Source organism: Nomascus leucogenys, chromosome 5, assembly GCF_006542625.1.
Source record: "Nomascus leucogenys isolate Asia chromosome 5, Asia_NLE_v1, whole genome shotgun sequence".
In the NCBI taxonomy this organism is placed as follows: Eukaryota; Metazoa; Chordata; class Mammalia; order Primates; family Hylobatidae; genus Nomascus; species Nomascus leucogenys.
Window position 1 is genome coordinate 45,796,359 of NC_044385.1, and position 27,050 is coordinate 45,823,408.

Sequence of the window (27,050 nt, forward strand, 5' to 3'; positions counted from 1 at the left end):
TCCTAAAAGATAAGGAAGAGCTAGCCAGGTGAACAAAGTTGGGAAAGGCATTTTAGGCAGATAGAAATGCTTGAGCAGAAACAACTATTATACAATCGATGTCAGCAAGGGAGCTGAGTATATCAGGCTTGAGGAACGGAGCCATTTAAACCATCCAACTGATTCTCCTGCTCTGATTTCATGCTTACCAAGCCATCTTATGATTAGAATTTGGCCTCCTACATAGGGAAACATGTGATTACCAGAAGACATAAGAAGCTTTTTATAAATTATTGTTCTCTATTAATTCATTGGACTCTGATTTGCCATTGGGCTCTTGTGAGTTGAATGAGTATAAACTGAATGAACTCAAAACACACTAACAAAATTACATTTCTGGACCTGAAAGGCTGAAGTGACTTGAATTTTGGTCATCAACCAAATTCCACCACCTTAGAGGCCATGTGGTTTTAACTTACGAATGTTTCAAATCCATTTACCTCTCTTCATCTCCATTGCTATTACATGGTTGTAGCTATCATCATCTCCAGCATAGACTACTGTAATAAAGAAATCATAGTGCCATCTTAGTTCATTCTTGCTGCTATAACAAAATATCTGAGATTAGGTAATATTCAAAGAGGAGACATTTGTTTCTCACAGTTCTGGAAGCTGGGAAGTACAAGATCAAGGCATTGGCAGGTTCAGTGTCTGAGGAGAACTGCACTCTCTGCTTCAAGATGGCCCCTTGTTTGTGTGAAGGACCTCTTCAAGTAGAACTACAAATGACTGCTCAAAGAAATAAAAGAGGACACAAACAAATGGAAGAACACTCTATGCTCATGGATAGGAAGAATCAATATCATGAACATGGCCATACTGCCCAAGGTAATTTATAGATTCAGTGCTATCCCCATCAAGCTACCACTGACTTTCTTCACAGAATTGGAAAAAACTACTTTAAAGCTCATATGGAACCAAAAAAGAGCCCGCATGGCCAAGACAATCCTAAGCCAAAAGAACAAAGCTGGAGGCATCACGCTACCTGACTTCAAACTATACTACAAGGCTACAGTAACCAAAACAGCATGGTACTGGTACTAAAACACAGATATAGACCACTGGAACAGAACAGAGGCCTCAGAAATAACACCACATGTCTACAACCATCTGATCTTTGACAAAAACAAGCAATGGGGAAATGATTCCCTATTTAATAAATGGTGCTGGAAAAACTGGCTAGCCATAAGTAGGAAGCTGAAACTGGATCCCTTCCTTATACCGTACACAAAAATTAACTCAATATGGATTAAAGACTTAAATGTAAGATCTAACACCATAAAAACCCTAGAAGAAAACCTAGGCATTCAGGGTATAGGCATGGGCAAAGACTTCATGACTAAAACACAAAAAGCAATGGCAACAAAAGCCAAAATAGACAAATGGGATCTAATTAAACTAAAGAGCTTCTGCACAGCAAAAGAAACTATCATCAGAGTGAACAGGCAACCTACAGAATGGGAGAAAATCTGCACTCTACCCATCTGACAAAGGGCTAATATCCAGAATCTACAAAGAACTTAAACAAATTTACAAGAAAAAAACAACCCCATCAAAAAGTGGGCAAAGGATATGAACAGACATTTCTCAAAAGAAGACATTTATGCAGCCAACAGACATATGAAAAAATGCTCATCATCCCTGGTCATCAGAGAATGCAAATCAAAACCAGAATGAGATACCATCTCACGCCAGTTAGAATGGCGATCATTAAAAATCAGGAAACGACACATGCTGGAGAGGATGTGGAGAAATAGGAACGCAAAAAATTCCTGGTTTCAACACAGGAATTTTGCGGGACACATTTAGATCATAACAAATGCTACCAACAACTAGGATAGATACTTAACTAGGTTACTAGGTAATGTTTTATGTGTTTTGGTATGGTTTACCTCGTTTAATCTTTATAACTACCCCACAAGATAGGCTTACCCCCACTTTAGAGATGAGGAAATTAAGGCTTAGAGAAATTGAGTAACTCACTCAAGTTAATACTGCTAATAAATGGCAAAGCTGGATATCAAACTCGTGTATGTCTTCCTGTAGATATGGGGCTCTTGAATACTATTTAGCTAACCTCATATTTCTAGTCTCTAGATTTCATTCTTGCCTTCAAATTCGTTCTCCAAATTGCAGCCAGAGGGATCTTTTTAAAATGCAAATTTGGCTGGACCACTCCTTTGATAGAGCTCCACCAAGTTTTCCAATTGCTTCCAGAATAAAATACAAGATCTTTGCATGGCCTTCCATGGCTGTATATAACTTGATCTAGCTTCTCCTATCAGTCTTTCCCTCTCTGAATTCCTGAGCATACTCTGATGTTCCCCTTGCCTGGAATACTTTCCTCTCCCTTGACACTTAATTCTTATTCCTCAAAATCTCATAACTTTCCAAGGCAAGCCTTCCTTCACATCCCACTTTTCAGATTTTGGGTCCCTGGTTATCCCTATTATAAATGTTTATAGCATTCTACACTTCTTAGTATCTCTGTTTCAAGTTGTACTAAATTTTTGCATAATTATTTTTTTATTCCTCTTAGGATATAGGCTTCAAGTAAGCAAAACCTAATGTTCACCACTATACCCTTAGAGTTTCACGATGTGCCTACAACATAATAGGCACTCAAAAATTTTACTCACTAAATATTTATCGTGTCATATTCAATAAATAATAGCCAACATTCATCTGGTACTTGTAATGTACCATGCACTGTTCTAAGCACTTTACATTTATTTATTTGTTAACCAAATGCTACAGCCCATTAAAATAGATACTATTATTATTCTCATTACACAGATGAGGAGACTGGGGCACAGAGAAGTAACATCTTATGTAACAAAGTTTTATAACAGTAAGTGGTGGTACTGGAATATGAACCAAGGCAGTCTAGCTCCAGAGACTAAGCTTTTTAATCACTGCTCTATATCCTTCATAAATCTTTTGTCAATATATTTACTTCGTTAGAAAAATAATTGGACAGCAGCTTGCCTCTATCCCTATCACTTTCTTGTGTCAATGGTCTTCAATACCAACACAGGTAGATAATTAAGTTCTTTGAACATCCCTTCACATTGGTGGTACATGTTTTAGCTGGATGAGAACAGATTCTTGTTAGCATGTAAATGCCAAAGGCAGAGTTCTGGAGACCAGGTTTTCGTAAGGGTAAGGACATTAAAAGAGTGGGAGGTAGACCAAAAGGAAGCAGTGCTATGAGGCTGGCACATCAAAGACATAGTTTTGCCTTGTCTAAGCCTATCTCTATAAAAGAAAGAGAAACTTAGACCATTTATTTATAACAGGCCCCGTGGCTTAGCAAAATAATTATGGAATTTAGAATCAATATGTCAATCAATATAATTAAAATGTCTCCTTCGTTCTCCCTCCCTTTCCCATCTTCTGCTCTCAATCTCTCTGTCCTTCTTCTTTGCCTCCCTCCCTCCCAGCCCCATCATATCACTTTGAGCAAATTGTTAAATGCATCCAAGCCTCAATTTTCTCAGATTCATAATGGAAAATGTATGTCATAATGATAATAATTTCTCTCTTGGGGTTATTTTTCAAGGAAAAAAATGAGATATGCAAGTGAAAGTGCTTGGTAAACTGTCAAGTTATATATACAAGAGCCAGTTGTGATTAGAATTTTTGTTTTACTTGTAGTCTTAGAGGAATTTGCTAAAGAGATCGGCATCAAAATGACCTACTTTTCACGGTTATTTCCCTTAAGGGCAGTGAACCTCTTCTTTTGTGAATCCACGGAGAGTGAAATCCCTGTCGTATGCAATTGCAAAGTTCCATATTTACAAAGACATGCTAACAAAGTCCTGCCTAAAGAAAGGCTATATAGGGCTTGCAAACTTTGGTCTTGGAAGAATTGCATTGCAGTGTATACATGTTCTCCTGTTCTTATGATTTGTTCCATAGATATTTTACCCAAGGTTAAAATAGCATGCCCTCTTGAAATGTTGCACTCTAACCTGAGTGTGCTTCATTTAACAAATATTATATATTTGGACATAATAACTCATGATGAAGAAAAATTATTCCTAACTCTAAGGGAAAAAATCACAACCAAGATTGCCAAATAAATAGATAAATAGGCCAGTAGCCTCAACCTAACACCTTTGCATAAAGAGATGCCAATTCCTATATGTATGAAACTATTTTACATTTTATCAAGTACTTATTGCACTATGGGAAGGAACCGAAGAATGGAGTAAGTATGCTAACTTAAAGGCATATAGAGCCATAGGAGCAACCCAAACATGAGACATCTACAGGGCTAGAAGCTTGTGAATGAAGCTAAAAGTAAAGCTGAATATAAAGAATCCAATTAATACACACTTCTCATTTACAAAGATCAGAAGATTATGGGAGGAAGCTGAGAAGGCGCCTAGCTTCACAGACTTACTATTTATAGAAGGAAAAGGGATTTCCAACATAATCATTCAGTGCAATGGACAATACCACTCCTGAAGTGTATTGTGCATTGCTGTAATCCAGCACCCACCCAGCAGCAGGCTTGGCACGTAGTAGATGCTCAGTGTACTTTTGCTGAAGGAATGAACAAACAGCTTCCTTACACAATTCTCCACGTCTGAAAGGCCACTGACCTGGTATGTCAGTTAGAATTTTGTGAAAAAACGATCCATCAGGTCAGCTCTATATTGTAGAAGTGGAAACCAGCAATCTCTAACTTAAGACAAATGTCAAGAATGCATTTTTCTGAAGTCCTACAGCAGGAAGGACGCTGTAGGATTTCATGGCCAACCTTACACATGCTTCCTTTCCCAGGGCCAAAGCAAAATTCTGTCAGTGACCCAGCTGTCAAATACATGTCAATATATCATCAGGAAAGTGACCCAGGACCAGAGAAGTGGTGGGAAGGAGGGGAGAAGTTCCTGACACATGCCAGATGCTGTACCAAAGGCTTGGTGTATGCTGATTCACTTAATTCTCACAGCTAGTTTAAACTATCTTCCTGTTTTACAGGTGAGGAAATGGAAGCACAGTGGGCTACTTTTCTTGTCTAAGGGCACACTGCTATTAAATGGCACAGTTACAATTTATAAACAGCTGGGGCAGACTCCAATGTGTTCCACTGAATTTCGAGTTGGTAGGAGCATCCTGGTCTATGTCACATTAAAACCAACATTTGTTGTTGTCTTTTAGCTATGTGAGCTTTACTCAAACTCTGTTGATACCCATTGTTATAGCTAAACAAAAGGAAAGGAAATGTTGTTTTAGAAATTCTGCTCTTGTTTTTTTAAATTGGGCTTCCCCTAGATGGGACTATCTGTTGAAAGCCTACATGGACAACCAGAAAGACAGCAAAGTGCACAAATCACAAGTGTAGAAATCAGTGAGTTCTTATCAAGTGAACATACCTATGTAACCAGTTCCCAGACCAAGAAATAGATCATTGCCAACCCTATAGAAAGCCCTTCAAGTCCTTCCTGGTCACTAAGCCCACAGGGTAGCCAATATCTTGACTTCTATTACTATAGACTAGTTTTTACCTCTTTGGAACTTTATGGAATTTGACCCATACTACTTTTTCATATACTTTTTAATATTTGGTTTCCTTTGTTCCACATTTATGTTTATGATATTCATTCCTGTTGCTGCATGTGGCAATTGGTCCAATTGATTTAGCCACTAGAATAACTTTGCAAATAGTTACCACCTTCTCTAATAGAAAGGGAATCCAATTATGTGAGGCCCATAAAGGTTATGTACAGCTCTTTTCTGTGTGCTTTCTGTGGATAGAAAGTGTGGGTGATTTGACAGATAAGTTTCTGATATATAGAGATATGTTGGAATATCATTTAGATATAATTTGTAGGAAATTTATATTTGGGTAATATTGTGATGCTTTCAATTGCTAATCATGTGTAATTGGGGGCAGAGCACTTTTTCCTCTCAGCCTCAGTTTTCTCAACTGTATTACAAGCCATGAGACTTAAGGTTTCAAAGTTAAATAATGCTAGATACACAAAGGGCCCCTGTACCTACTTTTCCAAGAGATCAGTGTAGTCATAAGATTACACTTCCCTGCACAGATTGCAGGGCCAGCTTTTAGGGCACCTGAGGTCTTTTACCAGTAGGGCCACTGATTTCATAACTGCTAAAATGTGTCCCCATGTTTTCTAACTATGAGCAACTAGCTATTTGTGGCCAGGCAGAGGTTTCTAATTACCCTTTCCTGTCACTCTTCTCTGGATCTCTCCCTCTTCCCAACAGGACTCTGCTAACTCACACGCCCATTTCTACTAGATTTGCATTTAAAAAGCTGGGGAAATTGGTCTATGAACCTAAGTATTAGATGAACTGAAAAATTATTGAAACAGAAAAAAAATGAAAAGATCATTGACTGAAAATAAGAATGTTGCTCAGCAGTTTGTAAAATGTGATCCTATTTATGTTATATACATATGTATGTTTACATAGACAAACACATACATGACATGCACAAAGGAGTCAACAATGGTGATCTCTGCTAAAAATGTGAGATTTTTTATCATTTGAATTTTTGGCTTCTCTGCAATTTTCTGTTTTTCTAAATGTGCCTATATCCCATCTGTAACAATAAATGAGATATTTGCAAAATATATATAGTACTAAAAGGTTTAGAGTCCATTTTTATGTTTATTCTCTGATTCTACCTTTCCCATGAGAATAGGATATTTTTCTTATCCTCATTTTAGAGATAAATAAATTTAGTCTTTGAGAACATAGGTAATTTACCCAAGGTTACCCACTGAAGCAAGATGCAGGACAAGAACCACACCAGGTCTTCTGAGTAAATATTGCACAGCTTCCCTGTGCATTAGGTAGATCAGAAAAGGGAAGTGGAGACTTGAGAAATGACAACATTTAGGAAAGCAGTTATGCAATTTTAAATGGAAGAGATCCGAGGGTAAGATGAAACTTTAAATGCAGCATTTTCAGGAATACGTGCATCTTTCAGTGCTAAACTGAATCCTCTGTTTCATAGACCAAGATATAGTCTTGCTAGGAATCTGGAGGGAACTATTTGCTCTAATAATTTAACCTCTGATTTCTTAGTTTATGCCTTAAGGTAAATGAGATAATCATCCTATTTCTGTATCTATCACACAAAGATGTTGCAAGGATTAATGAAGAGTGTGCTGGGAGCTCCTCTGAGAAAAGAGCTATTTGAATGCCATATATCATTAGCAGATTAATATTATTTACTAAATTTCTCTTCCTGTTTCTCAGAATCAAATGCAATACCCAGCAGACTTATAGAAGGAAGAAGGTCTTTCTTTGCCACTCTTGTTGGAGTGAAAGAGGGAAAGAAGAGAGGAAGAGAAGGGAGGTTGGTTCTCCCTACTTCTTCCCTCTGGAAGTTTTTGAAAACAAAGTTCAACTGCATGACCATACATGGCCCCATGACCTACTCTTACTGCCTCTGAGATTTGCTTCTGTGGTGTTAAACATTGTTTCTTTTCAGGGCCATCTTATGTAAGACAGGAACAGAGCCAGTTTCATGGGTATGTAACTTGTTGGGTTGCACAGGGCCCTATGCTCAGAAGGGCTCCATATTTGCCATCTTAAAACTTGTAATAATACTATCTTTGAACTTGTGTTTTGTAAGTGACGTCTGATGGGGCAATGGAGTATGTGCCAGTGGCTTGGAGCCTTGGCTCATGCACTTTCTCACTTCCTGTCACCTGCCTGTCTCCCTGGACAAGATCCTAACCATCCTCTCCTCTGCTCGCTGGTGCCCTAGGAATCTTCCAGCTTCCTTTTTCCCACCTGTGCTTGTGACCAGTGCTGCCCCCCATCCCCAGTCAGGGTATAGGCACAGGGAGGGTCTGAGTTAGCCACATGTGCTTTGTAGCCTCAGGTGGGACATGGTAGCAGCTGTCTTTGCCCTGGGCTGGCATGGCTGTGGTAGACAGAGGCCAGGTCTTGATGGGGATGAGCCTCTTGTCCACCCCTGTTTCAGGTACCCAGCATGCCCCCGCTAAGAGATGGTAGTACCCTTAGCAGTATGCTAGGACCCAAGGGGTTGTCTGCTGTGGATAGGGGCTTGGGGACCATGAGAAGGGAGAAATACCTAATTCGACTTCCCCAGCTCTTGTGCCTGGTGGGGGCACAGCTCGTCAGTCTGGCAGCTATCAGGAAGGAGTAGCCAGCTGCTGGTGAGCTATGCGTGTGCCCTTAATCATAAGAGGCAGGGCCTTCAGGTTGCTGTGAGTGTCTGCACTCACCTCAAGGTATCCCAGTGCCTGAAATAGTACAATATTTAAACACACCAAACCATTAATTGTGACAAGTGTACCATAATAATGTAAGACATTAACAATGGGGAAATTAGGATGTGGGATATGTGGGAAGCCCCTGTGTTATCTTTGCAATTTTTCTGTCAGTCCGAAAGTATTTTAAAATAAAAAGTATATGAAGAAAAAAACACCGTGACAAGTTGAAAGAGAGAATGCAGAAGAAAGGAAAAAATTTTATATTTTAGTATCTTTTATAGCAATTTTACTGCTTTTTGAACAAGGGGCCCTGCACTTTCATTTTGTACTGGGCCTTTCAAATTATGCAGCTGATTCTTACTGTAAAATCCCTTATTGAATATGCAATTCAGCTATCTCTCTTTCTTTTCTTCCTCACACTCTTTCCTTACCCTTCAATGCCAGGCCTTAGGATTTCTCCGATTGCCATCAGTAATTCTCCTATGCATCTATCACCTACTAAAAACTGGCTACCATCCTAGGCACTTCATATACTTTATCTTATTTAATCCCTTTATAACTTTATGAGATAAATATTTTATCCTTCTTCTACAGATGTACGAAATTGAGGTCTAAGACCACGCAGTAAGTGGTAGAAGAGAAAGTCAATATTCATGATTCTCACTCCAAATCTGGTGCTTTTTTTCACAGTGCTACAGATGGACCATTGAGCCTTCAGGTGCCCAGGTATTTGTAGGATGCTTAGGCAATTTGGGTTCCATTCCTCCAATTATTTACTGAGTACCTCCTAGGTGCTAAAACTACAAAGTTATATCAGGGAGGCCAGTCCTGAGCTGCTCTGGTCATTTTCTTTGATTGCATTCATAGGTAGCAGGTGTTTGATATCCCCCTATTTAGTACACTCTAACCTCTGTGCCCCTGGCTTAGTTACCATGGTAGGAAGACTATAAAGTGGACACAAAGTCTTGACTGTGGATTAAGAATTTGGAAAGTGATGCTCTAGCATAACTAACATTGCTTCAAAATGTATTAATTTTTGCCTAAACATTTTGATGGCTGATCTGAAGAAGAGAGCGCAATGGAGCAAGGTCTCTTCATATCCATTACCAGTTCACCCACATCTCACTTTGTACCAACTCTAGAAGTACCTGAGTGCTTGTTCCATGCAGTAGACAATGAATGAGCTCACTGGTGTATCTTTGAAGAGTCCTTCTCTTTTTTAGTACTTCTGCGGGTATAATTACTGTATGTACTTCCTTGGTCAAGCTTGAGTAGAAATCAGATCTCTTTTTTCCTCTGCATGAAGGAGAAATGTGATGTATCATCTTGCAGTCGTTTTGCATATTAGCAGATTCAAAAGGCTAGGAGCAAACTGCTTTCTCCCCACTGTCCTGGTGAATGTCTGATATTAGTTACAGAGAACCACAGGTTGTGATGTGGAAGACACGAAGGTAGTAAATCCCCAGCAGCTGGGAAGTGGTTGGACTTTTTCCTTTATTAGAGGCAGGGAATGAGAATGGGAGGGTTCCGTCTCTTCAGAAAAAGCTTCCTTGGAAGAAGTGCTCTTCTGGAAGCAAACAGAGGAGGCAAGGGGGTGTTTCAGACACACTAGAGAGTAAGTCAGAGAATCTTCGTGTTGAGGCAGCATTGCAAAATTGAAGAGGAAGAAAGGAAGGAAGGTATGTGTAAGTCTGGCTTGAAATGAGTTTTATTAAAAACACCTCAATTCTTGTCTGCACATTTTTGAAGAGTGTGAAAAAAAAATGGAGGAAGTTACCTCCAGTGGTTTTGTGGCTTTTTAAGTATGACATACAGGATATTGAATTTAACCCCTGTTTATCCTGAAGTGTATGAATATTTCGGGGATAAACAAAGCAACTATTCTTTGAAATATGCGTCTGTGGCCAAGTGATTCCAGTTACTTGGAATCACAGTTCTGTTGATTCTCTTTTCTGCTTCAAGTATTTGCGCACCACAGGCATAAGATTATTCATGTAATAATTTTTAAAAACTATGTGGTCTTGCTAGAATTTCTGTGTAAATGTATAAAAATGTCTTTTAAATATGGCAGGAATGTTATATGAGAACTCTATATGAGATTTTACATTTTATTAGTGCCTATTGTGTGTTTGTATTTCAGAAAGCTTGGTAGAGTTTATAAATGCTGTTTCTCTCAAAAACAGTCATATATGCAGGAGAGTCCAGCTGCTTTTTACAACTCTCTGTAGCATCATTAATTCATCTTGCATTTATAAAGTTAATGCAGTGTTTATTAAGATAGATGTCTTAAGCCAATAACCTGAAGTATTTGTTTAGACTCACAAACTTTTGGATATAAAATGACATGTTAAGGATATGTAAAAAGTTTTAATTATCTAGCAAAAAAATTGTGGTTTTCACAACAATATTTTGTGTATGAACCACCAACAATATTTCCAGAAAGTCTAGAGTCTTAGGGCAACAAATCAGAGCCCCCAGCTTTAATCAAAATAAAAATCTGCAGTGTTCACATCTGGCTCCACCTGAAAGTCCGGTTCAGAATTTCCCTGTGATCCTGGCACTTGCAGAAGGGAAGTTTTAGCTTTGTTTAGTATAACAAGAGCTGCAGGACTCCCAGGCCAATAAACGTGTTCACGTAAAACTCCAGACAGCTTCTTTTAGACTGGAGTCTTATCAGGGAGACCTCATTTTCCCTCTAATTAAAGGAAAGGTTTAAGGGAGAGAAAGGAATAGCCTATGCCTCTTACTTGTGCGGGTCAGTGTTCACTGAATTAAAAGTTATTCCAACATGAACACATTCTTCAGGATGAATGACTGCCTAGACTTTGAACGTAATGGTCAACCAGTTTTCATCCGAATTTTGACTGTTTCATTTAGAAGAAAAGCAAAATGAGAGAAAGCTTTCCTCATTTCTCCTTGAGATGGCAAAGCACTCAGAAATGACATCACATACCCTAAAGAACACTGGGATGACTAAGGCAGAGAGAGTCTGAGAAAACTCTTTGCTGCTTCTGCCTTTAGTTTTAGGACACATTTATGCAGATGAGCTTATAAGAGACCGTTCCCTCCGCCTTCTTCCTCAGAGGAAGTTTCTTGGTAGATCACCGACACCTCATCCAGGCTGGGGGTGGGGGGGAAACTTGGCACCAGCCATCCCAGGCAGAGCACCACTGTGATTTGTTCTCCTGGCGGAGAGAGCTGGAAGGAAGGAGCCAGCGTGCAAATAATGAAGGAGCACGGGGGCACCTTCAGTAGCGCCGGAATCAGCGGTGGTAGCGGTGACTCTGCTATGGACAGCCTGCAGCCACTCCAGCCTAACTACATGCCTGTGTGTTTGTTTGCAGAAGAATCTTATCAAAAATTAGCAATGGAAACGCTGGAGGAATTAGACTGGTGTTTAGACCAGCTAGAGACCATACAGACCTACCGGTCTGTCAGTGAGATGGCTTCTAACAAGGTAAGAGATGATCTTTTTATTCATTAACCTGTGATCATGCAGGGAGCTCCAGCTCCCCTCACCCCTGTCTGCAGCAGAGTGCACCAGGGAATGCTACCAACCCTAAGAATATGTTTGTTGCTTTGTCTAGAAGATTCTGTTCCAAAATGTCACACTCTACTTGTGTCTTGATGCTACAGCAAAAGTTTAAAATCCTCAGTATGCTTCAATTTCCAGAAACCAAACTTCTCTCTTACTGATGCAGTTTGGAATAGGTTTAAGGTGAGAGATGTCTGTCTGTAAAGCTTCCAAATCAATATAAAATTGAAGGTGCTTTAAAATTTTTTTACAATTATCAGGAAGCTAAAATCTGAGTGAGTCTTGTTGCATTGCAATCAGGTGTCACATACTTATTTTTAAACAAGAAAGTAGTTTAACCTTCATATATCAATGGGAAAGAATGGTCTGCGTTCAAGTTTGATAAATTCCCTCTAAGAAGAAGGATATCCTGGGATTTTCTAAGATTTCTTTTGTGATGCTGGCATGACCCAAGATAAAAAAGAAACAATATTCTTTGTCTCCAAAACCAGAGGTTTTCTTTAAGTTGGCTGATTTTCGTAGTGAAATAATTTGAAATTGCTTCATGCATACTGCCCCCAAAATGGTTTTATTTACAATCCCCAGACAAAGCTTAATGTTGAAGAGCCTTAATTATCTATCATTATATCATTTGTTTAATTAACACCTGGACTTAGAATGCTAATTTATGTAGTGAGAGTCGTTGCTTTTTGTTTGTATTTTTACCTTGGAGAATATTATATTAAATAGATATCGTTATAAAGTTATACAAAGTTATATATGTGTGTGTACACAGACACACACACACACACATACACTTTGTTAAAAAGCCTTACACCACACCGTCGTAAGTGTACATTTCAGAGTCCCAATCATTCTAGCCTGAGGTATCATCTTGTTGTCTACGTTTCTGGGGCTGAGAAGAGATTTTGCTCCACACCTGCCAGCATGCCCTTTACAGCCCTGAGGTGCACCAGTGAGTGTGTGTGCCTTCTCCAGCTTTCCTGGGGTAAAAGTACCACCTTTGGATCAAGGCTTGCTGGCTGCCGCTCAGAGGATCTGCGCAGAGGAAGCAGTGTGTCCTCAGGAGATCCTGAAGGAGGGGAGGGGGGACCCTTCCTACTTGGAACTCTTTGTTTATTGGTTAATGAAAGGGCGAAAATAAGTCCCTTTCTAAAATTTTAGTTTAGAGTTTAAGTTGGAAGGGAAAAAAAAAGAAAAGAACACATTTGAGGATTAACTATTTATTGACTTTTCTCTGAAGTTCTCAATTGAAGGTTAAACTCAGGGATTTTCCAGGCTGGGGTAAAACTCAACCAACTGCTTCCCCATGAGGAGGTCTTTGCTGTGTAACTTCTCCAAATCACACTGGGACTCCATGTAGAAGGACTTTCACAAGGCTTGAGCCTACTTTGGAGCATTAGCAGACACTCTGTTCCCTGTATTTTGTGGTAATTGACGGCTATGCAAGATGTAGATCCAACATTTACGGGGTAGTTTTTCAACAGCTTTCACCATAGAGAACATGACAAACTTCGATAGTCACCAAAATATACTAGCTAGAGTCACCAAGATAAAGCAGGCAATTAACTCCAAGAAGAGAAAAAGAGTAGCCCCTGAGAAACTACAAATTGCCATTAATTTTCATTTTGAGTGTCAATATGCTGTAGTATTCTAATCCCATTCATGCCTAGTGTGCTGGAATTAGACATTGACTGTCTTGCAAATTCATTAAAAATATTAAAAATAATCTTATTCAGCATAGTAGTTAGTAAGGCTCTGAGATCAGGCACTCTGTAGACACGGGTGAGGATTCCAATCCCTCAGGCTTCCGCTCCTCCTTTATGGTGTTGTATGCAGGAAGCAATGAAAGTTGAATAGAGCTAACCCTAACAAAAGGGCTAACCTTCAATGGTGACACAGTTAGCTTAAGTAAAAAGCATGCAGCCTCAGTCATTTTCTAGATCTACAGTGGAAAGGTTGTCAGGCAAAGCAATTATTTAGTGCATGAATGATGCCCAACTGACAGCTAAGATTAATTTTTAAAAATATCTCTTTTTACTTTACTACTTTAAAAAAATTATTGATTATTCAGATAATTGTCTCAGGTTAAGCTTAAGCATAACATGCACCATGGCACATATGATATAAGGCAATGAGGCCGGGGAGTGGTGGCTCACGCCTGTAATCCCAGCACTTTGGGAGGTCGAGGCAGCACTTTGGGATTGCTTGAACCCAGGAGTTCGAGATAATGCAATGCAAACATTTTTGTGACCACCAGAAAGAAATTGATCTACACCAGTTCTTTGGAACTGAATTATCCGTGGCAAAAAAAAAAAAAATTATATTCCATATTCAGTTTTCAATGTTGCTGAAATTATCTGAGATTTCCATCCAAGTTGACATCTTAAAACTTTATCATGATCATCACTCCCATTACTATGTAGTCTTATGTGGCCATATTTTGCTTACACTTATCAACTAAGGAGCCAGTGTAAGTCTCTGAGTTGCAGATCTGGAAGTGATGTGAAGACATGTTATAGACAGAGTGTACTTATCAGTGGCATCCACTACATTTTTGCAAAAACTCTGTGTTCCTAGTTCTGTTTCAGCTAAGTGGCCACTAAGTTTTGTTTGCAATATCTGATCTTAAGAACAGTGATAGGTGAAATCGTGTTATGCTGAGGGGTATTTGGGAATTACGTAAGTGCAGTCTACATGCAACTGGTGGAGAGTTAACTGTGTTTGGTGGAGGAAAAGCAAGCATCTTTCATCCTTACTTCATCCAGGTAGGGTTGTGCTTTTTTAGTTTGTTTGTTTTCCTTAATCCTTTAAATTTTGAAGAAAACTGAGTGATTCAAATATCCTAAAAGACTTTCTCAAATGTACTTCATAGCCCAGAGAGTTAGATAAGAACCATCGTCCTCTCTTTGGCCCAAATTTCTCTGATCCCTGGCCACAGTCCAGATGGAATTCCAGATTTTTAGAGAACGACGCTGCCAGGTAGGTTAGTCTTGTAAATTATTTTCCTCCAAGAATTACTAGAAGATGGAATAAGTTCAGCAGTTTTACAAGGCAATGGTATTGTTATTTAAGGTGAAAAGGATGGCTTGTGAACCTCCTGCCAGCTGCCCAAATTCGATTAGACATGTTAGAGCTAGCTGTTTTGCTTAACAACAGATTGCCTTCTTAGAATTGTTCACTAATTTTGTGTTTCAATTTTCATCACCTCCTGAATTAGAAGAATTGTCTTACACTTCAGCAAAATGCATCAGAGCATGAGTTCCTCAGTGGCAAAACAGTCAGATGTTTTGAAAACAGGATGCTTTGGCTCTCCATTATAAAAAGAGGAACGGAAAGAGAAACAGTATAGAAAGGAAGAAAGCAAATAGCCTCAGCAGGGTCCCCAGCCCAACAACGGCATAAACAGTGACCTATCTTCCTGACCTTCACTGTGGCTCAGTTCCTGACCTCATGTCACCAAAGCCAACCAACGTCATTAGAGGAGGATAGGAGGAATGGCGCAGCTGCTGTGAGGGTGACTAGAATTTCCTGTCTCCTTCCTGACAGACGCAGTCAGAAAAGTACAGGGTTGCAACAACAGTGGCTGAGGAAGGACCAACCCAGAACAATCCCAGGGAGGCGTAATTGTGACTGACTGACGGGGAGTGGGGAGGTGTTCCTTCCCTCATTGTACTGAGAAACCTAGTCTTTCACCTAGAATTTTCAGGTGAAAAACGTCAAAAGGGTCATTCTTACCCAGAATGCTAAATGTTTTTCAAAAGATGAACATACTGTGGTATTCAGAAAGGAGCTATATTCAAGCAACTAGTCACTGTCTTCACTTCCCCCACAAACACCCTCCACTGTCCTTTTCGTTCTCCACTGGTTTTGCTCTGGGGCTGTTTTATATGCAGTACAAAGGTTGGGTGCTGCTGGGTGAAAATGGATATTCTGTTGTTGAAAACAGTGGCCCTGTGTATTCGTACTTTTTTTTTAGAATGAAGCATTAGGACCTAGCACTTGAGTAAATGTTTGCTAAGATAGAAATGGGAGATAGATGGTCCTTTTTCTCTTAAGGCATTGTGAAGTCAGCTACAGATAACCATCATGAGGAAGTGAGTCCTCCTGGCTACGCAGGCTTATTTTTCCAGTTCTTCAGGTGCAGCCATACTACAGTACCAAACACGGAGCACAAAGGCAACTAATTGCCAGTGCTCTTGGGTGTGCGGGATAAAGTCACACGATTCTACCAGGCCCCGAGCCAGCTGGGAATTAGGCTGCATGACACTGGATGGTGATCATGACAGGCTGATTGCCCTAATGAGGGGTGAACCACTTTATATTTAACTGAATAATCAATAACTATGGAAAATGCCAGCTCCCGCAGAACTGACAGGAAATAGACCTTACTGGCCAATGGATTCATCTTAGAACTCTGTAAGAGAGAAGGTAGACAGGTGTTCAGTCCTTGAAAGGAATATTCATGCCACTTTTGCCTAAAACGTAATGATATGATTACAGCACTGCCCGCCCTTAGCATAAGATGGATCCATTTGCTGGGCCCTGTGCTGTAATCAGAGGGCCTTAGCCTGGCCTTCCTTCTGCTGCCCTCCGCCCCAGGAAGTAAGGAGTTGGCTGGGCCAAGGGAGCAGCTTTGCTCCCCTCTCTAAACTACATTTTGCATCTGCTGGACCCCCCATTCTCTGTCCAAATGGCTTTGAACCCACTTCCCGGCCATACAAGCCTCTTCCTGGGATGTGCTGCAGGCATACACACCCTTAGGCCTAAGTAGTTTAACCAAGAGGCAGCCATGAGAGGTGTGAAGAGACTTGTGTAGAAGGAACTTGGGCAAGCAGGCTGCGGTCCAGGGCTCATGCCGGCTGCTCACAGGTCCCTGGAGATGGAAGGACATGGGGAAAGAAGAGGGCCAACCCATATCCAAGGAGTTCAAGAATTCTAAATTCAACCTGACCTTCCAGGCTGTTATGGAGGGATATCTGTCAAGGTAAAGGAGATAGCTGAATGTATGTCTTTGTATATTTAGACTTACGGTGTGTGGCCCCACACATGTTAGAGGTGACCCTGGATTAGAGGGCAGAAGAGAATTAAAATCAGTTCTGGTAGCCAGGTGGGCACTCATACATTTTTTTGGTTCAACTTTTGTCTCTTTACTGCTCAGATTTATATAGACTAAATTATGGAGGGAGCAAAATAAAGTGAAAAGAGCCTGGGAATAAGCCATGAGTTTGAGTTCTAGCTCTGCCTTTACTTAGGTATAGTATTATAGACAATAAAACTATTTGGAATCTTTCCATTTTCTCTTCTATAAAACAAAATAGTTGGAAAAGACCCAGCTCTTCAGTTTATTGATTGAATAATATTAGTAAACAACAGAACTGCCTTTACAGGTGTATGCAAACATTGTGCTAAGCTCTTTACCTCATTCTGTAATCAATATTCACAGTAACCCTTTGAAATAGGTACTGTTATTATTCCTGCTTTACAGATGAGTAAAGTGAGGCATAGAAAGTTGAAATAACTTGCCTAAGGTAAATCATAGAGCCAAGATTCATACCCAGTCCATCTGACTTACCATCAATGATCCCAATGAGGCATATAAAGATGGAAAGAAGTTTAGAGTCATTTAATAATTCTTCTAAGGGGATTTTGGATTGGTTGGTGGGTGATCTTGTTCCTTCAACTGTGGCAAGCATTAGTGAGGCCTGGTTCAAATTTATATTCTGTAGTTACCATACTCACAGCCTCTAAGACGGCCATTAATTGCCCTAAGCTCAGTCTTCTTGCCTGGGAAGCAGTGTAAGGGGAAAGAGCAATCCCAATTATAGAAAATGGTTATAAAGTGCTCATAAAAATGCAAATAATAGTATTAAACTAATCCATTGCCTATTTCAGATCAATTTGGTAACTTCACTATCTGTTTCTTAAAATTCTCCAACATAGCCTAAGATAAGATAGTAAAGGTTTGTTCAAAGGACTGTAGACTACCCCCAAATTCCCTTTTTCCCTGCTTCTCAAAATAAAAAGGGAAATAGAGATAAGCTATTCTTATTTTTTAATTTATATGATCATTCAAATGATTGGGGCAATTTCATTATATGCCACAACCTTTCCAAGGCATAGAACATGACCATAAAACAGAGAATTAATGCTTCAGTAATATGTAAGGGAAATTTTTGGAAGTAACATGTCCACTGTTTTCCTTGGGCTTTGTCTTCAAATAAAGATGAAAGAGAAGATTAAGCTATTTATTCTTTGTCATTGTTTCAGTTACTCTTTCTATGACAAAATGGAGTTGTATTAGTGAGTATTAGTATTAGTGCAATTCAGTATTCCAAGTTCTAGTCTTCTCAAAACTTAGCAAATCAAAGAGTTTGAAAGTTATTTGGTGCTTTGTAATAAGTTTGATTTGTAATCTGTTTTGTTTTATTTAAATAGTTCTTCATTGGTTTTAACAGAACCATTTCCTTTACTCAGTGGTAATCCATTTGGCCCAATCTTTCTGCCTAACTCACTTGAAAGTCCTCAAGTGAGCAAGTCTCTAAAAAACAAGCAGAAATGAAGTAAGAGGACATTGCCTTTGATTGTTTTACCGCTGGCTAGCTGATAAGAGAGCATAATAGTCTCAAAATCTGATAAATAAATCATTTTAAGGGGAGTACCTTTCTCCACATTGAGGAAAAAAATAATAGTTGTGTTTAGATTGTCAAATGTAAATGTAAATGTAGAACACTAGTCTTGAAAAATAGAATTCAACCCATTAGCAGAATAAATGTTTAGTCTCCATTTTTTTAATATTTTTTCTCATCTTTTTAAAATTGTTTAGTTTTTTTTTTTTTTTTTTTAGAATATGTCCGAGTCTAAAAGGCTCCTAGGTTCTATGCCATTGTTATCTATGAAAGAAAAACCAAGGGTGGCGCTTGCATTTGCAGTATTCTTCCAAAACATTTTTCTTCTGAGTAAAAGTGTGCTCAACAAGTGGAGATAGCTCAGACACCTGGAAGCCAGGACTTACTAAACAAGAAGATGCCAGGGCAAATTTGTGCCGCAGTCAATAGGTTTCACACTCTTGAAGGCATGGTGCCAGTTGTCAGTGTGCTTTCCTGAGCATCCTTTCCCTCTAGCATTTTTCAGGGACCTACCAGCACCTCTCTGTCTTGCCCACTTGTACGTGATGTTTCCCTCAAGTGGTGCCAAACTGTTTAGTCTCTTGTATATTTCACTGTAACTTCCTTTATTTGATTGACTTTAAAGTAGCCAAGTGCTTCTACAAAGAAAGGACTGTTAAGTTATTTAGAAATGAAGAAGACAGTAAAACTCCTGTTTCTTTTGTTTCTGTTTTGAGAAGTGCCTGATAATTTTTTCTTCTTATGGAGTAGATTTTAAAGCTATAAATCATGCCATTCTGTTCATCAGTCACTTTTTTCCTTCTGCTAATTACTTGCAATTTTAAAATGTATCAATTTTGAAATCTAGAGCCCGCAAAGATTGAAGTTTAGCAAATTTATTAAAATAAAATGTATCTTCATGGTTCAGTCACTTTCATCTTCTAATTTTTTTACCTACTCAAAATAATTATAATTTTTAAATTAACTATTAAATACTTTACATGGTTGCCATCCCCTCACTCTTTGCTAACAGCATAGTGCATAATGTTTTAACTTTAAGCAATTACAAAAATGAAATTTGAATACACATACTGGGAGGTAAAAATGACTAAGCCAATTTTTAACTTTTAGATTTAGGACAAGAGGTGTTGGCATTTGATATCTAAAAAGATAGATTTTAAGTAGTTGTTTTAGAAATAAAATAGTAAAAAGAAAAATTATCAGTAAATAAAAATAGATTTCCAACTCAATTATATAGGCTATGCTAAAGCCAATCAGACAGGGCACAGTGAAGTATTAATTTATCAACTATCTAATGTCTTTGGTCACTATTGATGATGAAATTTGATAAATCAAACCAAAAAAGATCTAAACATTTTCCTTCTAGTTATAGTTTTACATGATTACACTAGACAAAGTCCTAGAACTTAAAGCCTAGAAGAGAGCCTTAAGTATTATTATCTATTTCTATTTGAAGTCATTTTATAGATGAGAAAATGAGGTGGCTTTTGCCACTAATAACAAGTGAGGATTAAAGTACCTAATGTACTCCAAATAACTTTGTAAAATATAGAGCACATCCTAAATGAAAAGTAATTTTATTATGGCATGACTTCTCCAAAGTCTTAAGGTGAATTAGTGGGATTCAGGTATTAAAATACAGGTCTGATCATAAATCTGGCTTACTGTTCATCTTCAGCAAAAGGCTAGCTATGTTTGAGAAAGACATGGGACATTCTCTCTTTTGTTTACATTGACTTTTAGACTTCTCATTCTTCATTTACGTTTCTTGAGTAAAAGGTATACATAAGAGTCTTAATAATTTCAAGTAAAGAGAACTAATTTAGTATGCCTGAAAATTTAGTGATCAAAACATAGCAAGAACTAGTTGGAGTGAGTTACTTTAAATGCCCCTGGTTTTAATTTCAGAATTTTAAAAAAAGCCTTAAATTTTTGAGGCTTTTGATTGTTGTTTGCTTTCTCACTAATTCCAATGTCAAAGTTTAGGTAGTAAAAATACCCTGTGGTTAGTGTAACTGCCCTTAACTTCTTTCTATTTCTTTCTTTCCTCTCTCTGAAACTGAAGATGGTAAACTGGAAAGTTTTACCACTTGGATTGGTAAGCCTTGGGTTCTCTCTGCCACTTTGCAGAGCTGTTAGCATGGAAAGTTGAACTTGAGATGGTGATTCCAGTTTGACCCTCTCCCTACACCCTAGAATGTTTCTGCACAATGAACCAGATTATGTAAAGCTCTCACATCTCGAATATAATTTCTTGACTCTTGAGTCATATTACCAAGATCCTGGTGGAGTTAGGTACAATGGTGTTGGCAGCTGCCTTGTAAATAGTTTAAGTCAAATAAGTCTAATTCACAGCCTATAGAGACACATTTTTATGTATTTAGCTAACTTAAAATGAGTCTTAGTATGTGTAGACCCCTGAGTTAAGTTGATACTGCAAGTATTTTGCTATAAAATTTGGATAAATAATAAACTATTAATGTAATTATTTAAATGTGGGGAAAAATCAAGGGAAAATGACTTGAGGAATTGAGCATCTTGGGATAATATTTATTAAGGGAAATTATTCCAGAAGATCCTTGATAGTCTAACGTTAGCTCTTTTTTCTCCATAATTTCCAATCATTATTTATATTACGAAGTAGAACAAAGTAAAAGAAAATTCCTTAGTATATAATGTAAGAAATGAAAATAAAACTTCTAATTCTTAAGTGAGTAAGAAAGCTTAGTGTTTTGGTTATTGGAATAAGACATAGAAAACGTGAATTAAAAAGCTAAAATGAGGCCGGGCGCAGTGGCTCATGCCTGTAATCCCAGCACTTTGGGAAGCCAAGGTGCGCGGATTACTTGACGTCAGGAGTTTGCGACCAGCCTGGCCAACATGATGAAATCCTGTCTCTAATTAAAAAAAAAAAAAAAAGAGAAATATCCCCCCCAAAAAAATTAGCTGGGAGTGGCGGCACACACTGTAATCCCAGCTCCTAGAGAGGCTGAGGTAGGAAACTCACTTGAAACCGGGAGGTAGAGGGCAGTGAGCTAAGATCACATCCACTGCATTCCAGCCTGGGCCACAAGAGTGAAACTCCATCTCAAAAAAAAAAAAAAAAAAAAAAAAAAAAAAAAAAAAAGCTAAAATGAGGCCGGGCCAGTGGCTCATGCCTGTAATCCCAACACTTTGGAAGGCCTAAGAGGGCGAGTCACTTGAGGCCAGGAGTTCAAGATCAGCCTGGTCAACACAGAGAAACCCTGTCTCTACTAAAAATACAAAAAATTAGCCGGGCGCAGTGGCACATGCCTGTAGTTCCAGCTACTGGGGTGGCTGAGGCGTGAGAATCGCTTGAGCCCTGGAGGCAGAGGTGAAAAAAAAAAACTAAAATGGTGATTTTATTGAGGGAAAATCCATTTATGGGCTAGGAGAATCATTTGTGTATAAAAAGGAAAGGCACAGATTTTTTTTTTTAAAAAAGAGAGACTAAAATTTTTAGTAGCTCCTCTTGATTAAAACAGTGGACTTCCAACTTCCTCTCTACCTTCAATGTCAGAAAATCTATGGAAAATATGGCTTCAGAATATTATCATCACTTGAGAATAAAGAAACAGAGGGATTTACCCTCCATCTTCATATTCTAGAAAACTTCCCCTTGGCTCAAACATGTTATCAGATCAGACCCTGTGCTATGATTCTGCTCCTAGGACGCCAAACTGTGGGGCTTTTTTTGAAACCCTCCCTTGGCTATTCTAACTTCCATAACATTTTCATAGGCCATCCTCTTACCTATCTTATCAATTAATACCATAGCTAACATTTTAGTTATCTGGGATTTTATTTATGTCTGCTCAGATTGCAAGTTTGAATGTTTGAGACTCCACTTTCCTTGCAGGATTTGGGCTAATACATGCCAAGGAGGCATAGATTTCTTTCTGTTTAATTGTAAGGATGGAAGTGAAAAGCAAAGAAAGTTTTTGTCAGTTGGTGGTAGTTGATTTTTGGTTTATTTTAAAAAGCTGTCTGCAGTTTTCTTGATCATTTAAGAAATTTGTTGACATGGGACTTTTAATAGATTATCCTGCTTTTAAACAATGCTGGCATGGGTAATGACCTCACTGGTAGGCACAGAACAATAATAAAGATAGAATTTTTTTTTGGTATTTTCAAAAAATTTAAAGTTATGAAACATTTTTAGACTATCCAGTGACAATGTGCATTTCCAGTATACTTTAGTGTGATGGTGAGAAGCTAGGGACCTTCTAATGGGTCACTAATGAAATGGACTCCAACTCCCACTCTGGATCTCTCACTCATGATCCACAAGGATTAGTTTAACCTGCCAGATGCTACCCATTTAGCAAGCTGAAAGGACACAGTGCCCCCCAATGCCTGTAGCCCTTGTCCGCTGTGATTGCTATTGCTGGCTCCATTCTATAAGTGAGTCAGATGATTTAGATACATATATGTTTACTAATGCAGTGGGTATGTTTTTCTTGGCCAGGCTCAGTATATTATTTGTGTTCTTGTCAGGGAGAGCTACCAGTGAATTTTTTCCTGCTGTAGTTTAACACTCAGGAACTGGTTGTGCAAAGTTTATTTGCATCTTTCGTGTGCACTGCATGGGAATGTCCTTGAGAATATCTTGTCAAGATTTGCTAGTATTGTTTTTTAAATATTTAAAAATCAGTATCATTTAATTTCAGAGAATTTGCTTCAATTTATTGGAATTAATTAAAAATGCTTTTGTATTTAATTTTTTCTTTTACATATTTAAAGTATTAAGATAAAGTCATTGTCTAATGCTGTCTGCCATAGTAAAATTTGCAGACTGAGAAGGGTCACATACTGCTTTTCAAGAAAGACTCTTTAGGGCCCTCAATACAGTGCTAAAATGGAAGAACTTTGTCAAAAATAAACAAAAGTATGAACTCCTTGGTAGGAGTAGATTCTCTTTGTTTTAAAAAAATTAAATACATTGGGTTAAAATGAGCAAAATATGAGCTCCTTTTTATAAAGTTAATAAAGGAGGAATAGAGATTAGGAAAAATTCAGAAACTTCCGACCACTGCTTTTCAAATCTAACCACATGATCCAGGACTTCATTTCCCAGAAATCTCTGCATCTGCCCGAGGGAACATTAGTTATGAGACAGTGCAGAGATTTCTAAGGCCCATTTCTTCACTTAGAGTTTATCTGCTCTCAAAGCTTCCTGTGGTACCAGGATAGAGCATTAAATAGCGTTATTCTCTTTGAGTTATAGCTGTTTCTTATTTTCGTGTTGTTAGATCCAATGTAGCATGGTAATAAAACATATTTGAAGTGTCCCTTCCTGCATACACAGCGCTCTTACCTGTATTCTCGTATGACACTCACCCTGAGGAAGGTCTTATCGTATCCCCATTTTCAGATATGAAACTGAGATTCGGGAAAGATAACCGATTTGTCAAAGTCCTTTACCTACTAAATGGCAAGACGTAGAATCAAATCTTGTTCTCTTTGCTCAAAAGTTGAATGATTTAAAAATAAAAGTTAAAGGGAAATCCATAATTTAATTTATTATGTTCTCGTATAACTTGTTAACAAAACATATCATCATAGAATTTTAAAGCTAGAAATCAATGAAGTCTTGTTTTTCAGACCTCAGTTTAGATATCATCTCTTTAGAAATACCTTCTTTTATTACCCTAATTCAGCAGCTTGTTGGTTTTATAATTTACTATCACAATTTATGGTTTTTGGTTTTGATCATGGAACTTGGTTTTTACTGATATCTTTCATTAGACTGTAAAGTTACTGAAGACATGAATTGTGTCTACCATGTTCACTAGTGAAGCCCCAGCGGTTAGACTAGCTGTAGGCACAGGGTAGGCATTAGAATAAATATTTTTTGATCAATTGCATGAGGTTCAGAAACTTAATCTAATTTGTCCGGGACCAAGTATTCGTTAGTGGTAAATCCATTAGAACCCTGGAATCCTGCTTCCTGTTGTGAGGCAATGGGCTACATGTAGGGGCCTGCCATGCCTAATTCCAGCTTTCTAATTGTTTGGTTGCATGAGAAACCCTCATCTGGTTCCCAATGACTCCCCAAAGTACCCTGAAAAAAGGGAAAGCTTATTCCTACCCGTCTCAGGGACAAATGCTTTCTTCCTGTGAGTGGAAATGTGAAGCATGGTTTTGGTTGGGGTTTTTGTTTGTTCGGCTGGTTTTTGGTTCAGTTTTGCAATACTGGCTTACTATTCTCTCAAAAAGTCTGCATCCTGTGGACAAGATTCTAAGCCCTTTGGAGACGGGCAATGGCTATTCAACACTCTCTGGGGAGCCTATTTATGAGCACATGTGTCTGTAACTCAGCCACTCTCCATATCTGTTGGAGAATAGCAGCCTAATTATCTGCCATCATTTGGTTATGTTTTTCATTCCTGGCATATTGGTGACACTCCTCTCACCTCAGCCACATATTCAATTAATTCATGTGTGTTACCACATTGATCTTAACTGTGAAAATCTGAGCAAAATGCATACTTGGTGCAGTTATCCTTATGTCAGGTAGTCTGTGGTCAGTCACAGCTTTTAGTCAATAGATAAAAAGTTGTAAAGTGTCTTACTTTGAGAAAATTGGCTAAACCAAAGAAGCATGAGTGGATAGTTACCAACAGCTGGATTTCTCCTAATAGACTCTTTTTTTGTGGTATAACTTAAACATAAGGCCATTTTGAGTTATGGTGCTTTTCATTTGACTTGCTTCATCTATCTTTCTGGCAATTCTGGTTTATGCTCCTTAGACTGGTGAATAATCTAAATGTCAACCAGAGAGTCTGAACTTCTATGAGTAACTCATGTGTCACATAATCTATGTGACATAGTACTGCATCACACCTGCAGCAGCATGCTGTGGGAGTTCTGTAATTAATTATATACGCTGCTGTCAACAATGAAAAGAAGGTGTTCAAGTATCAAAGAACCAACTGAAACTTCCACCCAAAAGCAAAGCCAAAGTGAGAAAGGTACCATGAGCTCAGATTATTTTGAAATTTACAGATAAAACCTAGCTTCAAGTACAAATCCTGTGGAAGAAAGAGCACACACTAGGTCTCAAACACCTTGGCAGCCACTTTACATATGTTATTCCTAATCGTCCCATTTCAAAGATAGAAAATTCTAGTCTCTAAGAGACTCAGTGACTTGCTAAGTTTCTCAGACTAAGTTACAGTACATATTTTATTTCCAGACTCAGTTGAATTCTCAGATGCTCCTATGTCGTATTTTATTTCCGGACTCAGTTGAATCCTCAGATGCTCCTATATCATGCTATTATGATGTTGGGTTAGCTAAGGTCACTGGTGCGGCAAACCTGCAACCAGCACCCCCTCTACTTCATGTTTGCAGTAGAAGCTGCCTCTATAAACCTTCCGTGAACCCAACAAACCTATACATCTTGAGGTGCATTGTTGTTCAAAGCATCTTTCCATCTCTTCTAAATTATGATAGCTAATAATGGAAAACACAAAATACATAACAAGCCCAACTACCTTTTTTAATAGGGTAAAATTGCATAAGAAATAGCTAAGTCTATGCAATTTATGTCTATTTTATAACTATGTTATGAAACTATTTTCATCTTTTATAGTTTTAGTTAATAGTTTATATGTGCAAACCTCCAACTTGTTACAGATTTTCCTCATTTGCCGGTGCATACTCTAGCTTAGGGATTACTGAAATATCAAAACAGATAATAATATATATGCTTTCAGGGAAGAAAAGGATAGATCTATGTAGCCCAAAGTTTTCTTTTATTTTTTTGATAGGCCCTAGAGTTGATCTTGAAAATTGCCAGATTAGTAGGCTGTCCCAGCCCTGAGAAATTGCTAATCCAGAAGTGGCAATTCCTAAGGCAGGTTTTGAAGCATTCCATTGTCTTTTACCTCAAGGGATGTATGAAAGTCACTAGCTGAAATCAATACAATTAATAATAAACACAATGTATTCTACATGGTGTTTTTAAGGGGTAGAGTAATAATCTCAAAAACAAGGTATGATAGATTTTTGTAGCTGCAAAAAAATATTAGAAACTTCAATAAGGCAGGATTTAAAACAACCTAAGAGGTACTATAGACTGAAAATGGAATTCACTTCTTAAAGAGAATCATGACCAATACATAAGGGTTATGAAAAGAAAGTAGAATATTTGGGTGGTAGTTTCTCTGTTCTGTGTAACTACTTTCACGTCAGATATGAAGGTCCTAAAACATAGGTATTATTTTTCACTAGTCAGGAAATGACACTAGACTGAATGGTCTATGGGTCTGATCCATGGTAAGTCTTCTGATTGTTGAAAAATACTATAAGTTGTAGAGCTTCTAGCTGTGAAATGTTTCAAAATAAACCTTTGTCATCTACTTTGGAATCATATTAATGCCCTGTGGCCTTGGAATTGGCTCTAGAAACTTTCAGTTAAATATTTGCCATTATACCTGTACAGAAAAAGTTGTAGAAAGGCTTAAAATGAAAAACAAAAGAGTAACTGAATAATGTACCTTGATTCCTTGATTTTTCTCAGTTACTATAATGATTTTTGTCATCTGTTGAAAAAGGTTTCTGCTAAATTTAATTATCAGACCATCATCTCAAATC

General features: G+C 38.2%; 1 protein-coding gene across 2 annotated transcripts in view; it reads left to right on the forward strand.

Moving 5' to 3' along the window:
- PDE4B (phosphodiesterase 4B) overlaps nt 1–27,050 on the forward strand; it is a 585,958-nt gene that overhangs the window by 532,280 nt on the left and 26,628 nt on the right. For both annotated transcript variants that reach the window (XM_003265198.4, XM_003265195.4), the window contains one exon: nt 11,609–11,721. In XM_003265198.4, coding sequence (XP_003265246.1) covers nt 11,609–11,721 — 113 coding nt within the window. The remainder of the gene's footprint in view (nt 1–11,608; nt 11,722–27,050) is intronic.